The sequence below is a fragment of the Budorcas taxicolor genome, chromosome 4 (assembly GCF_023091745.1).
Source record: "Budorcas taxicolor isolate Tak-1 chromosome 4, Takin1.1, whole genome shotgun sequence".
Classification (NCBI taxonomy): Eukaryota; Metazoa; Chordata; class Mammalia; order Artiodactyla; family Bovidae; genus Budorcas; species Budorcas taxicolor.
In genome coordinates, this window is record NC_068913.1 from 27,823,111 (window position 1) to 27,837,189 (window position 14,079).

General features: G+C 36.9%; 1 protein-coding gene and 1 non-coding gene across 2 annotated transcripts in view; one reads left to right on the forward strand and one right to left on the reverse strand.

The window, feature by feature from the left end:
* AHR (aryl hydrocarbon receptor) overlaps window positions 1-13,817 on the forward strand; it is a 46,810-nt gene extending 32,993 nt beyond the window's left edge. The window contains exons 5-11 of the mRNA XM_052639036.1: window positions 2,066-2,189; window positions 3,113-3,243; window positions 5,078-5,280; window positions 5,959-6,068; window positions 6,842-6,983; window positions 9,617-10,853; window positions 13,683-13,817. Of these exons, the coding sequence (XP_052494996.1) occupies window positions 2,066-2,189; window positions 3,113-3,243; window positions 5,078-5,280; window positions 5,959-6,068; window positions 6,842-6,983; window positions 9,617-10,853; window positions 13,683-13,817 (2,082 nt within the window). The remainder of the gene's footprint in view (window positions 1-2,065; window positions 2,190-3,112; window positions 3,244-5,077; window positions 5,281-5,958; window positions 6,069-6,841; window positions 6,984-9,616; window positions 10,854-13,682) is intronic.
* LOC128047135 (small nucleolar RNA SNORD31) lies at window positions 4,981-5,041 on the reverse strand. Its single transcript, XR_008199321.1, has one exon. It is a non-coding gene; the product is annotated as a small nucleolar RNA SNORD31 (small nucleolar RNA).
* Window positions 13,818-14,079: the final 262 nt, after the last annotated feature.

Below are 14,079 nucleotides of genomic sequence, written 5' to 3' on the forward strand. Positions count from 1 at the left end.
GTTTGTAAGTACACTTGAATGCTCGCTACTGTTACATATCAGCAGTTCTTAATTTCTAATGTTCTTAAGAATCACTGAAGAACTTGATAAAACGTCATTAAATTGATGAGCGTCAGTCCCATATAATCTAATTCAGTATGTCACAGTGGAGCCCATGTATTTTATTTCTAACAGGCTCAACAGGTGATGCCAAGACTGATGTCGAATAACACTGTCTGCACTGTTATATGGCCTGAAGTTTAAATTATGTCATACACACTATAGAAGCCACTGAATACTTTTGTTGAAGGGAATGCATGTGCTCCAATCTATATGTCATAAGATAACTCTGGCAGTTGTGTAATGAATGGCATAGAGATGACTTCATGTTAGAAGAAAAGGTTCATAGGAAGGTTCAAGTCCGGATAGCTAAGGTGGTGGAATCTGGCTCCTGACACCAAACCTAAGTATTTTTGAATTTTAAAGGAAATGTATTAATGTCCATGGAAAAACCTGTTAGAAACTTCATTACATAACTAGCTTAATTATTATTTGATTGATTCTTAACAGTTAAGAAATAAAAAAGCTTAGCTATTTCCCAATCTGCTTTTTCTTCTTCATATCTATACCTAACCTGGATATTCTTTAAGAAAACATTTATATCTGACATTGATGGTGGTTTATGGCACCATTTCTAAAACTGCAGGTTATGACTCATGAGTGGTTGATGAAATTGATACAGAGGATCACCAATCATTCTGTTTAGCTGCTTAAAATAAAACAGGAAATACAATATTGTCACACATAAAAGCTCTCTGTGGAACTTTTCTCCCTGTGTATATGCACACAACAAACACACACAATGGATGGAAAATATTTCTTGCTGTGAGTTGCAATAAAAAAGTTAGAACACTAATGGTGGAAAGGCTAAGGTCTCAGCACTGTAGTAAATGCTGAGAAGCAAGAGGTGGAGGAAAGACTCTGACCTTTGTAAAGCAATATCCCTTAATCTTAGGGAATCTACTAGAAGTCAAAATTTCATGTCAGGAAAATTGTTAGAGAGCAGGGAAGGAAATATGTAATACTTCAAGCTGAGAGAAGTCAAATTTAACTGAATGTTCAGACAAGTTTTGTCAAAGGAAGATTTTAAAAAAAATTTTAATTGGTGGAAAATTGTCCTACAGTGTTGTGTGGTTTCTGCTGTACAACAACGCAAATCAGTCATAATTTTATATATATGTACCCCCTTCCTCTTAAGCCTCCCTCCCCTCTCCCCAGCCCTCTAGGTCATCACAGAGCGCCAGGCTGGGCTCCCTGTGGTATGTAGCAACTTCCCACTGTCAGTTCTGCACATGATAGCATGCGTGTGTCAGTGCTCTTCTCTCAGTTCGTCCCTTCTGCACCTTCCCCTGCTGTGTCCGCAAGTTCATTCTCTACTAGGTTCATCAGTACTGTTTTTCTAGATTCCATATATATGTGTTAATATATGATACTTGTGTTTCTCTTTCTGACTTACTTCACTCTGTATAAGAGGCTCTATTTTAAAAGATCAATAAATAAAAATCATCAGAACCTAACGTGTTGCAGTTAAGGAACAGGAACGTGACTTATTTGACTAAAAAGTGGTTCACATAGGGAAGCGATGACAAATAACCTTTGATTTGTCAGCTGTAGTGCTTGTGTCTTTCTAGCTTTTCTTGTTTTGAATTCCAGGAGAGCTTTGCAATTGTTTGATTTGCATACATCACCACTAAAAAGCACCCTGTAATCGAGCAACTAGGTTTTGAAATTAATAAACCACATTTTTAAAAATCAGTGTATGCGTGCTCCATCACTCAGTCGCATCCAACTCTGCAACCCTATGGACTGTAGCCCGCTAGGCTCCTCTGTCCTTGGGATTCTCCAGGCAAGAATAGTGGGGTGGGTTGCCATTTCCTCCTCCAGAGGATCTTCGCAATCTGGGGATTGAACCCACATCTCCTGTGTCGCCTGCATTGGTAGGCAGATTATTTACCACTGAGGCACCAAGGAAGATCATTTAAAAATCAGCACTACTTGTTAATTTCTTTGTTGTTTTTTTCTTTAGTCTGATGTCATCCATCAGAGTGTATATGAACTGATCCATACCGAAGACCGAGCTGAATTTCAGCGCCAGCTGCACTGGGCGTTAAATCCTCAACAGTGTCCAGACTCCGGACAAAGAATTGATGGTAAGAATGTTTACCAAAGGTAGTGTTGGGAATTGAATTCTCTGAAAGGAGGCAGAGAATCTTTAGGAGCATGGAACTCCACAGTGAAGATGAGGAAGAAGGGGAAAGACATGAATCTCTAGCCGTGGGCCAGAACCAGGTCACAAGAAGCCTGATGACCTAAGGAGGACCTCGAGAGATGACAGCCATTGATGAATTCCAAGTGATAAAGTATAGCCATATACTCAGTAATATAGTGTATAAAAATAATTCTTACATTATTGTGAAAGAGGGGATGGAATGTATAAGGTTAATTCTGGAGTGTGTATAGATTGTTCTGTGTTTAAAATGCACCAAATATAAAAGCAAACTGGCAGATGGAGGAATTAAAAAATACTTTTTTCAACAAAAGCAGTGTCTCCGTACATATGTAAAAATGTTAAAAAGGAGAAAAAAGGTGTTAGAAAAGATAGAAATTGTTGACAGTGATAGCTCAGTAGAAATAAAAACAGCTGAATAGGTAAAGTTCTATGTAGTAAAAGTATTATTCAATAAGTTTTCATTTCTTTTCACTAGCTCCTCTTCTGAAAGTGATTTTTTTTTATAATGAGAATATAGCTTTGGTTTAGAAATGAACACAGATTTCAGCTATTCAGACACTTGTGCTGTGCTGTGCTAAGTTGCTCAGTTGTGTCTGACTCTTTGCGACCTCGTGGACTGTAGCCTGCCTGGCTCTTCGGTCCATGGGATTCTCCAGGCAAGAATACTGAAGTGGGTTGCCAGGCCCTCCCTCGGAATCTTCCCAACCCAGGGACCGAACACATGTCTCTCATGTCTCTTGCCCTGGCAGGCGGGTTCTTTAGCACTAGGACTACCTGAGAAGCCCAAATACTTAATTTTTAGCAAAACGGAAAGTAACTTTGTGTTGCTATTTATTTCTATAGAAGCTAATGGACTCTCCCAGCCAGCCATGTATTATAACCCAGACCAGATTCCTCCAGAGAACTCTTCGTTTATGGAGAGGTGCTTCGTCTGCCGACTCAGGTGTCTGCTAGATAATTCATCTGGTTTTCTGGTAAGGTGTAGCATCTTATACTGGCATTTACTATGAAGTTGTAGAAAATTAAAAAGAAAAGTGAAACAAATCTGAATGTATTTGAGTTTGGGTTATAAAAATCTACTTAATTAAATAGTTTTATAAAGGAAAGTAACTTTTTAAAAGTCTTTTTAGATTTTTGAAAATATCTTCCGTAACTCAGAGCCTCTGTCCTTTCGGATGCAGTATAACGAAGACTGAATGGAATAACATTGACCATTGTATTTTGCCCTTCTTTTGGACTTTGTAGGTATAAGATAATTATGTAGCGCTTTTTTGGTGGCACACTGCTTATTATCTTCTTTGGGTTTAACGCCTGCTAGATGGAAAAATTATCACGGCATTTTCCATATGGCTAGAATAACTGCCATGTAGAAAAACGGTTGCCTATTCGTCACTGCAGGGTCATCTGGTATGAGACACTCTTGTGTAGTGTGAACTCTCATGCGTTGGAGTGAATTCCATCACAACACCCTGTGTGAATTCCCAGGATGACCTGCAGAGGGAGGACGCTAAGAGGGGAGGTAGATGGTCCAGGCTCTCACTTGTATCCTTAAGACAGAGCACTCCACCACGGATCCGTTCACAACATGATTTTTGTTGGGGTGTTTATGTCTGAATTTTGCTTACCCAGAATTAGAATTGTGCTTTGAGATAGTTTTCCTTGTACTGATGGTCAATTAGTATGTATTTCTAGATGAAATTTCTTTGTGTAATTGGGCCTTTTCTCCCTTGTACTGGTGTCGTATGGACGTCAGAGTCATCCCTTGGCCTGGTCAGTACTGTTTTAAGCAACCAAATTGATCATGGTCATGATTGTCTGTTTCCTCTGTCTTCTAAAATTATTCTTTATCCTAATAGAGGTCTGCATTCTTTATACGGTTTTAGGATTCATTTTAGTGTTTTTGAACAGTTGTGTTTTCTCTCTACAGAAAAGATTTCCTGGAGTTTTGAAATATACTCTGAGCTATGGAATCGAGCCCATGTATATTTGAAAATTAATGTGTACTTGCTGACTTTATCACAATTCATTTGTTCAGGAAATAGATTTTGAGCATGCACTGTGCACAGACCCATGCTAGACATAGATGCTAGGGCAGCTGCAAGCTCAGAAGACTATGTAGGTCTTCCTATTGTGATCTGTTAAAACAAGGAGTGGGTCTCTTAGCAGTCCCTTGAGGACTGTCTCAGACTATCTTTTAGGATGTTTTTAATGGGCTTCCTGGGAAGAAGGGAACAACAATAGCATTTGATAGCCTCATGAACTTTTGTGGAATTATCAAAACACTGAAAATGGCCTTGATTGAGCCCTTTAAAAAGGAACCATTTTATTTATTTTTCAGAAGTTTAAAAAAACAAAACTTTTATTTAAAAAGGCTTAAAATGAAGTGATTGCATGCTAATTTAACAGGTAAGTTGTATAAGGAAATTCTACTTTTTATATTCTCCAAGAGCTGGATTCCATTCTGTGTGCTTTGCTCTTTCTTCAGACCTCTTAACTTCAGACTGGAGTTGAGCAGAAATGTGGCTTACTGCTTTCCTCTGGAAAAGATTGACTGGAAACTAAGTCTCTCACCCATCCCCAGAGGACAGACATATGCTATGAAAATCTAACAGACATTTTGTAGAAGCAACCAGCCAGTCCCAAAAGCTTCCTATTGGCTATAATGCCTACTCAGCTTCCCACTATTGTCACTTTTCACCCCGGGGCAAACTCACAGCCCAGAAAATATCTTTCTGTCATAGTGATCAGACTGGGGTGGTATGGAACCTTGATACAGCATTCATCTTAATGAACTTTTTGTTTCTTAAGGCAATGAATTTCCAAGGGAGATTGAAATATCTTCATGGACAGAACAAGAAAGGGAAAGATGGCTCGATGCTTCCACCTCAGTTGGCTTTGTTTGCAATAGCTACTCCCCTGCAGCCACCATCCATACTTGAAATTCGAACCAAAAATTTCATCTTTAGAACCAAACACAAACTCGACTTCACACCTACTGGTTGTGATGCCAAGTAAGTGAAACTTTTTCGGGTTTATTTTACCAAATGTGTATTTTATAAATGTGTCTGTCTTATATATTTTTTTTCCATATGGTATAGTTTATAACTTTATTATCACAGTAGCTAGTGTTAGTTCATAGTTTGTAGCATAGCCTTTTCAAATAATTTCATCACATTCACGGATCATTTATTTTATATCTTACAGTATTGCCGCAATTTCTGTATTACAGATAATGTGTTTATATTAATAAGATTCAGTATCCATTTATTGCTGGCTTGTTTTACATTGTACGAAGTTTGACTTTTTGCCCTGGAAGTTCAGTAACCAAAGTATGTTACTGCTTTTCTCCTTCCTAGTATGGGAATGCATACAGGTTTGAGAAACCCTGCCCCTCCAAATGAAGTAAAAGTATTCTAAAATATAATTAAAGATTTTGTATTTCATCTATATGATCTACTCTGTTAGACTCATCTTTAGTGACTATTCTCCTGAATGAAGACCATGAAAGTTATCTAAAACTGAAATTTGCAGACATATACAAAAGAGAGCAATTATAGAAATGTGTTCGTTTCTACCTGCTAGTGTGAAATTCGGAGTGTCAACATAGTGCAGAAAATAACTAAATAATTTATGTAGGTGACTTCATTTGTGTTAAATTTCAATTTTGTGGTTATTTTCCCTTTAAACAGAGGAAAACTTGTTTTAGGCTACACTGAAGCAGAGCTGTGCATGAGAGGATCAGGATACCAGTTCGTTCATGCTGCTGACATGCTCTACTGTGCTGAGTACCACATCCGAAGTAAGTTGCAGTTTCTTATGAACTTGACTGAGAAAATACCTTTTACTCGAGGACATGTTTCAGATTATTATTGATGTAAAAGTGTTTAAGGAAACTATCTGGATTAGCTTCTACTCAGTACCACACAACTGTGAGTAACTGGAGTTACACGTTTAATTCATTAGCTGCCACACAGGAATGGAGTAGCTTAATTACTCTGAAAATGGCCATTTTGTCTCATCAATTTATTTCAACTTTGTTAATATAGTGAAAATGTTAGTTGCTCAGTTGTGTCTCTTTGCAACCCCACAGACTGTAGCCCATCAGGCTCCTCTTCATGGAATTCTCCAGGCAGTCTTCCCGACCCAGAGATTGAACCTGCATCTCTTGCGTCACAGGCCGATTCTTTACCATCTGAGCCACCATGGAAGCCCAGATTATACTTTAAAATTGTAGAGTAAAATATCAGACTGTAGGACATGTTCCCTTTTAAAAATGAAAACAATCCCCCCCCCCCAAACTATACTCCCTATAGTTTCACATATTACTTGATAATAATATTACATATTAATCTTTCCTTGAATCATTTAAATAATAAATTTAGTCTGAAATAGGAAAAAACAGCAATGCTGAAGAACTATCTTGATGCATTTTAATATACTGTGCTTAGAAGTCATCAGTGTATTTATCATCTTTGGTGATACGTGAATTACACCCAGAAATATTACAGAGATTTTCTTTACTGTGTTGATTTTAGATTTGCTAATTTAATTTTGTTTGTTTGTTTGTTTTAGTGATTAAGACTGGAGAGAGTGGCATGATAGTGTTCAGGCTTCTTACGAAAGACAATCGATGGGCTTGGGTGCAGTCAAATGCACGCTTAGTTTATAAAAATGGAAGACCAGATTATATCATTGCAACTCAGAGACCTCTAACGTAAGCACAAAGACCTAGAATGTTTCATGTTTTGGTTTTTTTATTTTTAACACTTTGGTTTAGAAATCCTCTTACATGAAAACCTTAAAGTAAATTCGAGGAGAATTTACACTGGAAATAAGCACCGAAAAGGTAATATGTGCAGAGAGAAGCCTAGGTAAGTTAAAGACACTGAGAAATCAGAGTTAACCAACTTTCTTGAGCAACTATGGATGTAGAGCTATTGAAGAGAATGATTAACAAAAACTCCAAGGGTTCATCCTGGGTATCTGAAAGTAAGGTGAAAAGCCAGGGCCTTCTGTTAAAATAAAAATATAATAGTGCTTTATTTAGCATGTGTTTGCTAATAAGCAGGCAGTGATTAAGTTTCTCATATGTTCTAGAAGTAGGTATGTTGTCAAATATTCACATTGCACACATTTTCTCTACTCTGGAGAATTGATTTGTGTATGTGGCTTTGAGGGTAAGGATCACAATTAGTCTTTTTCCCTTATATGGACATTTAGTCGACTAGTAACATTTATTTAAAAGAGTTTTTTGAAAAGACCACCTTTTCCTCACTGCACTACATTTCAATCAGAGGATTGTATCTGTGATTCTGCTTCTCAGTTCCATTGGTCAAGTTGTCTGTTTTTATTCCAAAGCACATTGTCTTAACTATTCTGTATCTTGATATGCCTTGATATCTTTATGCCCACCATTTCGTTTGGTCAGAATTTTTGTTCTCCTTGGATAGAGTCTTGGCCTCTTCTTTACCCTTTATATTTCCATATATATTTAGAAATCAGTTGCCAATTCCTATGGGAAAATCTGTTGAGATTTTTAATGGGACTATATTGAAATTATTGAATCTTGCAACCCATGAATGTGGTGGTCCATGTGTATGTACCCATGTTTTTATCTTAATAATGGGCTGTATTGTTCTTACCTGAGTCTTATACATATTTTAATTTTATTCCTAGATATGTTCTATGATGTTATTTTAAATGGTGTGCGTATATATTATATATAATTTTAATATATAGAAATAGTTGAGTTTTTAATATTGGTGTTTTAGTGACCTTACTTCAACTCACTTATTAATTCTAACAAAGTGTCTGTAGACTTTTTTAAGGTTTTCTAATATGTCCTATGTTGTTTGCAAATAATTTTTTTCTTTTAACCTTTAGACTTAGTTTTGTTCTTTTTTTTAAGTTCTTCCATTGTACTGGCTAGGCCCTCAGTAGAATGCAATGGAAATAATGATAATTCATTTTGGTCTTATTCCCAACTTTAAGGGAGAAAGACTTCAAATGCTTGATCATTTCATATGATATTTGTAAGTAGTCTTTTGTTATTTTTGTAAATACTGAGTTTATTGTTTCAGGTTTAAAAGCATCCCTGTCTTTCGTTTACCAGAAGGATATCATCATCATGAGTGGCTGTTGAATTTTTATGCCAAATACTTACTTCGCATTCATCAACTTCATGATTTTTCTCCCTTATGCTCTTATTTTCTTTCTGTTCTAAAAGTTCTGCACTCATATAATTTTAAGACATATTTTCTGGTATTAGGAATTTGTGCCCTGTCTTCGTCACTATTCCTAGAAGGCCATTAATTTTATTATCCTTCTCAAGGAGTCAGCTTTTGTTTCATTGATTTTTTTCCTGTTATACGTTTGTTCCCTAGTTATGTCTGTTCTTATTTCCTACCTTCTACTCTTCTTAGGTATAATTTGAATTTCTTTCCACCTTTTTCTTTTTTAATGTATTTGGTTAAGGTATTAGTTTTTCTTTAAGTATGATTTTAACTACAGTCCTTTGTCTTTATCATTCAGTTGAAAATATGTGCTAGTATTTGACTTGTTTATTCAGGAATTATTTAGAAACATAGTGTTATGTACTGTTCCATACTAGGGGATTTTCTAGTTGTCTTTTTGTTACTTTAATTCCACTGAGGTTAGACAATAGCCTGAAGGAATTCAGTCCTTTGAAATTTGTTGTGGCTTATTTTATAATCCAGTGTATGGTCAGTGTTGATAAAATATCCTACATACTCTTGTCAAGACTACTCGTTCTTTTGTATGTATAGTATTCTTTACATATCAGTGGTCTGGTTTGTTTTGTTCATGTTTTTATACATTTGCTATTTTTGTTTGCTTGTTCTATTAGTTATTAAGAGGTTGTTAGACCTATTTGGAGCTCTTTACCTAATACCAGCATTAAATTTTACACATATACACACTACAGAGTATATATGAAACTATGACATTTATTCCATGCCTTAACCTATGAATTCTTTTCCCATGCAAAAAATTTTAATTTTCATATGTCAATCTTCCTTTAGAGCTTTATATTTCAGCATGCCTCACTTGTATATTTGGATCTGTATTCCATTCAGAATTTTTTTTTTCAGGTAGGGATGGAATCTGAGAGTGAAATTAAATTTTTGGACGAATTCTATCTAAATTTCTATAAACAGTTTTAAGTACTTGTCATCAGAAAGATTTCTCTCAAATTTATGTTCACCTCTAGCAAATTTAACTACTGTGTATTTTGTGTGCTAGTTTTTCTTTTTTAAAATTTCTTATTTTGGAAATGTTTAGGATACAGCTTTTTCTAATACATGCAAACTTTCTTGTGCCCAATTGTAGAGATGAAGAAGGAATGGAGCACTTAAACAAACGCAATATGAAGTTGCCATTTATGTTTACCACTGGAGATGCCGTTCTATATGAGATAAGCAGCCCCTTTCCTTCCATAATGGATCCCTTACCAATAAAGACTAAAAATGGTGCTGGTGGAAAAGACACATCAACTCTAAGTAAGGATTCCCTCAGCCCCAGTTCCCTCCTGAATGCCATGATGCAACAAGATGAGGCTATTTATCTCTGTCCTGCTTCAACTAGTACACCTTTTGAAAGGAATTTTTTCAGTGACTCTCTGAATGAGTGCAGTAACTGGCAAAACAGTGTTGTACCTATGGGGAGTGACACTATCCTGAAACATGAGCAGATCAGCCAGTCTCAGGACATGAACCCAACTCTCTCTGAAGATCATGCCAGGCTCTTTGCAGATAACAGAAACAGTGACTTGTACAGCATTATGAAACACCTAGGCATTGATTTTGAAGACATCCAACACATGCAACAGAATGAGGAATTTTTCAGAACTGACTTTTCTGGTGAAGATGACTTCAGAGATATTGACTTAACAGATGAAATTCTGACCTACGTTGAAGACTCTTTAAATAAGCCTACCTTCGGGTGTTCAGGGTACCCTCAGCAGCCATCCGTGGCTCTGAACCCTAGCTGTATGGTCCAGGAGCAGCTCCAGTTAGACCAGCAGCAGCTGCAGCCCCATCAGATGCACACAGCAGTGGAGCAGCAGCAACAACTGTGTCAGAAAATGAAGCATATGCAAGTTAACAACATGTTTGCAAACTGGAATTCTAACCAATCTGTGCCTTTGAATTGTCCTCAGCAAGACCTCCAGCAGTACAATGTCTTTGCAGACTTACCCGGGGCTAGTCAAGAGTTTCCCTACAAACCTGAGCTTGATCCTATGCCTTACTCCCAGAACTTGATACCCTGTAGTCAGCCTGGGTTGCCACCACAACCTCAGGGTACACAGTTAGACTTTCCCATGGGTAATTTTGAACCAGCCCCGTACCCTACTACTGCTTCTAATTTAGAAGATTTTGTCTCATGTTTACAAGTTCCTGAAAACCAACAGCATGGACTCAATCCACAGTCGGCCATGGTAGCTCCTCAGACGTGTTACACCGGGGCTGTTTCAATGTACCAGTGCCAGCCAGACCCTCAGCACAGCCAGCTGGCTCAGATGCCGTACAACCCAACCACGCCGGGCTCACAGGCATTTGTAAACAAGGTAAAGGTGTTCTCAAACTGAGTAAGTCCTTTCAAATGCCTCTTCATAAATTATAAACAGATGTAAATTATGAGTTTTCTGTCAGTGACTGATTTTAACATTTTATCTGTAGCATGTATGGGAGAACATTTCTAATTTTATTTGTGACCATTTTGTGTAAGCTGGTACCTTTACATTACTAATACAAGTATATCATATTTAAAAGAAATCAAGGACAAAAGCAGTATGAATACATCCATAAGTTAAAAGTAAAATTACCAAGTAAAATTAGTTAAAAATACACTGTTTAGAATAATGTTGATTATTTTTTAAAATCTGACCTTTTAAACATGCTGACTTAGAAAGCTTTAAGGTTTTAAAAATAGGTTTTTCAAAGCTCTTTTTTTTTTTTTTCCTGACATAGTTGATTTACATTTTCAGGTATAGAACACAGTGACTCAGTATTTTTATAGATTATACTCATTATTATTAAATGTTGACTCTCTTCCTGTTGAAATTGGGTTAAAACCAGTATCGATGTGCTTCCTTCAAATACTTTTGTCCTAGGTGATCTCTGTTAAAAGTCCTAGGCTCCTCTGTGTTCTATCTTCATTTTATCCTTCAAGGTAAAATAGTTTTTTCCCTGGTATCTGAAGAAAAATAAGAAAGGTAACTTATCTGGCTTTCTATCACGAGACTCAAGCTGAATTTTTTAAATGTGTCATTCAGACCCTTCTACCAACATGGTACCTTAAAGTGCTTCCTAATGATCGCTGCTCTTTGTGACCACCCAGGAATCTCTTACGCTTGCCTTTATGCTTTTCCATTAGAAAATATTGAGTTCATGTTGTGTATTTTAGTTGTGAAGCAAATCCCATTAAAGACTGTAATAACAGTTTATAAATGTCATTTGCAGCTTTCTCATTAATTGTTTTTTCCTGATCTTTTTCATACACTTGGTTTGTTTGATTACATATGAGTTTTTCCCTAGAAAAAGACTGCGAAAAAATTTCTTATCCTCATTCCTGACATTGTTCAGTTAAAATTTAACAGTGAGTTACAGTCTATCTCACAACATTGCTGCAGAATAAGCACAGGTGGGTAACTTGTAAACTGTAGAGAAGTGAATTATATAAAATTATATTCTGAAGAGGGCCTGCATTAGCACCAGCTCCTTACAGTGTTTGTTTTCTTTCCCACTGTTTTGTGTTGCTTCCTTATGAATAGTAAGAATTCTGGACCTACATATTCCCCCAAGGAGTTATTGGACTTCCCTGGTGGCTCAGACAGTAAAGAATCCGCCTGCAGTGCAGCAGACCTGGGTTCAATCCCTGGGTTGGGAAGATCTCCTGGAGAAGGGAATGGCTAGCTACTCCAGTATTCTGGCCTGGAGAATTCCATGAACAGAGGAGCCTAGAGGGTTACAGTCCATGGAGTCGCAAAGACTTGGAAATGACTAAGCAACTTAAAAAAAAAAAAGTTATTAAATCTAAAAAAAATTGGAACTCCATTTGTGGCTCACATCATTATATTTCTGTTGACTAGCACTGCTCTAGACAGTCTTTTTTCGGGTGGCGCTAGTGGTAAAGAACCCGCCTGCCAATGCAGGAGACGTAAGAGACACAGGGTCGATCCCTGGGTTGGAAATACACCCTGAAGGAGGAAATGGCAGTCCACTCTGGTATTCTTGCCTGGGAAATCCCATGGACAGAGGAGCCTGATGGGCTACAGTCCATAGGATCCCAAAGGGTAGGACACGACTGAAGTGACTTAGCACAGTCTCTTTAAAGACAATTGCTGATGTGCATTGTATTGAGTGATTAAAGTAATTTATCCAAAACCTACCTTTTAGTGGGCGATTATTACCTTCCCTTTGAAAACTTGACAGAGTTTAGAAGGACTGAAACCTAATGTTCCATAGGCTTTAGAAAGGTAAATTTCATTTGAAGCAGTTAAAGGTATGATTATAATCCATTACTTTCACTAATTATACTAAATTCAAAAAGTTCTGTAATCTATAAAAACCTACAGAACTATTAGGAATTATTCAGGTCAATCGCTCACTCATGTCCAATTCTTTGCAAACCCATGGACTGCAGCACGCCAGGATTCCCTGTTCATCACCAACTAATTATTATTCCACAGAACTGTGTGTCTCAAGGTCCTCCCCTCCCTCCTTTTTTTCCAGTAACACTTATGGAAATGAGACTAAATTTCATTGTTAAAAGGCAAGAGCAAGCATTTTACTTTGGTAATTTTTATTTCCATAATTAGGACAATAAGTTTAGTAGTACTTTGAAAGCATATTATGAATAAAATTGGTTATAGAAATCATACCCATGGTATATAGTATATAAGGCATATTAAGAAACCTCTTGCAAACCATAACTTGCCACTTTTCAGAAAGTTCTGGGTTATCTGTAGTCCAGTGTGGTGATCTTGAATGTAGTTAGTTTATTGGTACCTAAAACTTACTGAGATACAATCTGGTCAAAGCAGACTTATGACAGAGAATAGTACCTGTGGTTCGTGACTAGTACTTTCTGATCCAGTGGCTCCTGCCCAAACCAAAGGCATTTCATTGATCAAATAGTCAGTGGAGTGCCACATCTAAAGCGAGACAATCATATCACTCACCTATACTATCTAATGGAGAAACCGAAAGATTGTAAGTGCAACTAATACATGTGTTCAGTACAACTTCACTGAATGAGTTAAAATAGCAGTAAAGGAGTTTGAAGTTTAACAATAACAACTTGGAGGATAAAGATTTTAGAACTACATTTCACATATCTAATGGTTTAATATATATGAAGGATCTGTTCTAATAAGTTGCATTGCTGTTTGCAGTTTCAGAACGGAGCAATTTTAAATGAAACATATCCAGCTGAATTAAATAGCATGAGTAACACTCAGCCTGCCACCCATCGTCACCCATCAGAAGCCAGAACTTACCCTGATTTGACATCTGGTGGATTCCTGTAATTCCAAGCCCACTCCTCACCTTGGTTTTTGAGTAGTTTGTGAAGCATCACAGAGTAATAAGACTGTCCTTGTTGGATGTCAGCAAGTTCACATGGAGACATTGATGTACGTGTTATTTTTACTGTTATAAAAACATTAAAATCTGGTTTGTAATAAGAGGAGTTATTCACCTATACTACCATCATTAGAATAGTATGCTGTCACAGAGGAGTGAAATACCATCTACAGTTTACAGTATTCTGAAATAATACCACAGAATATA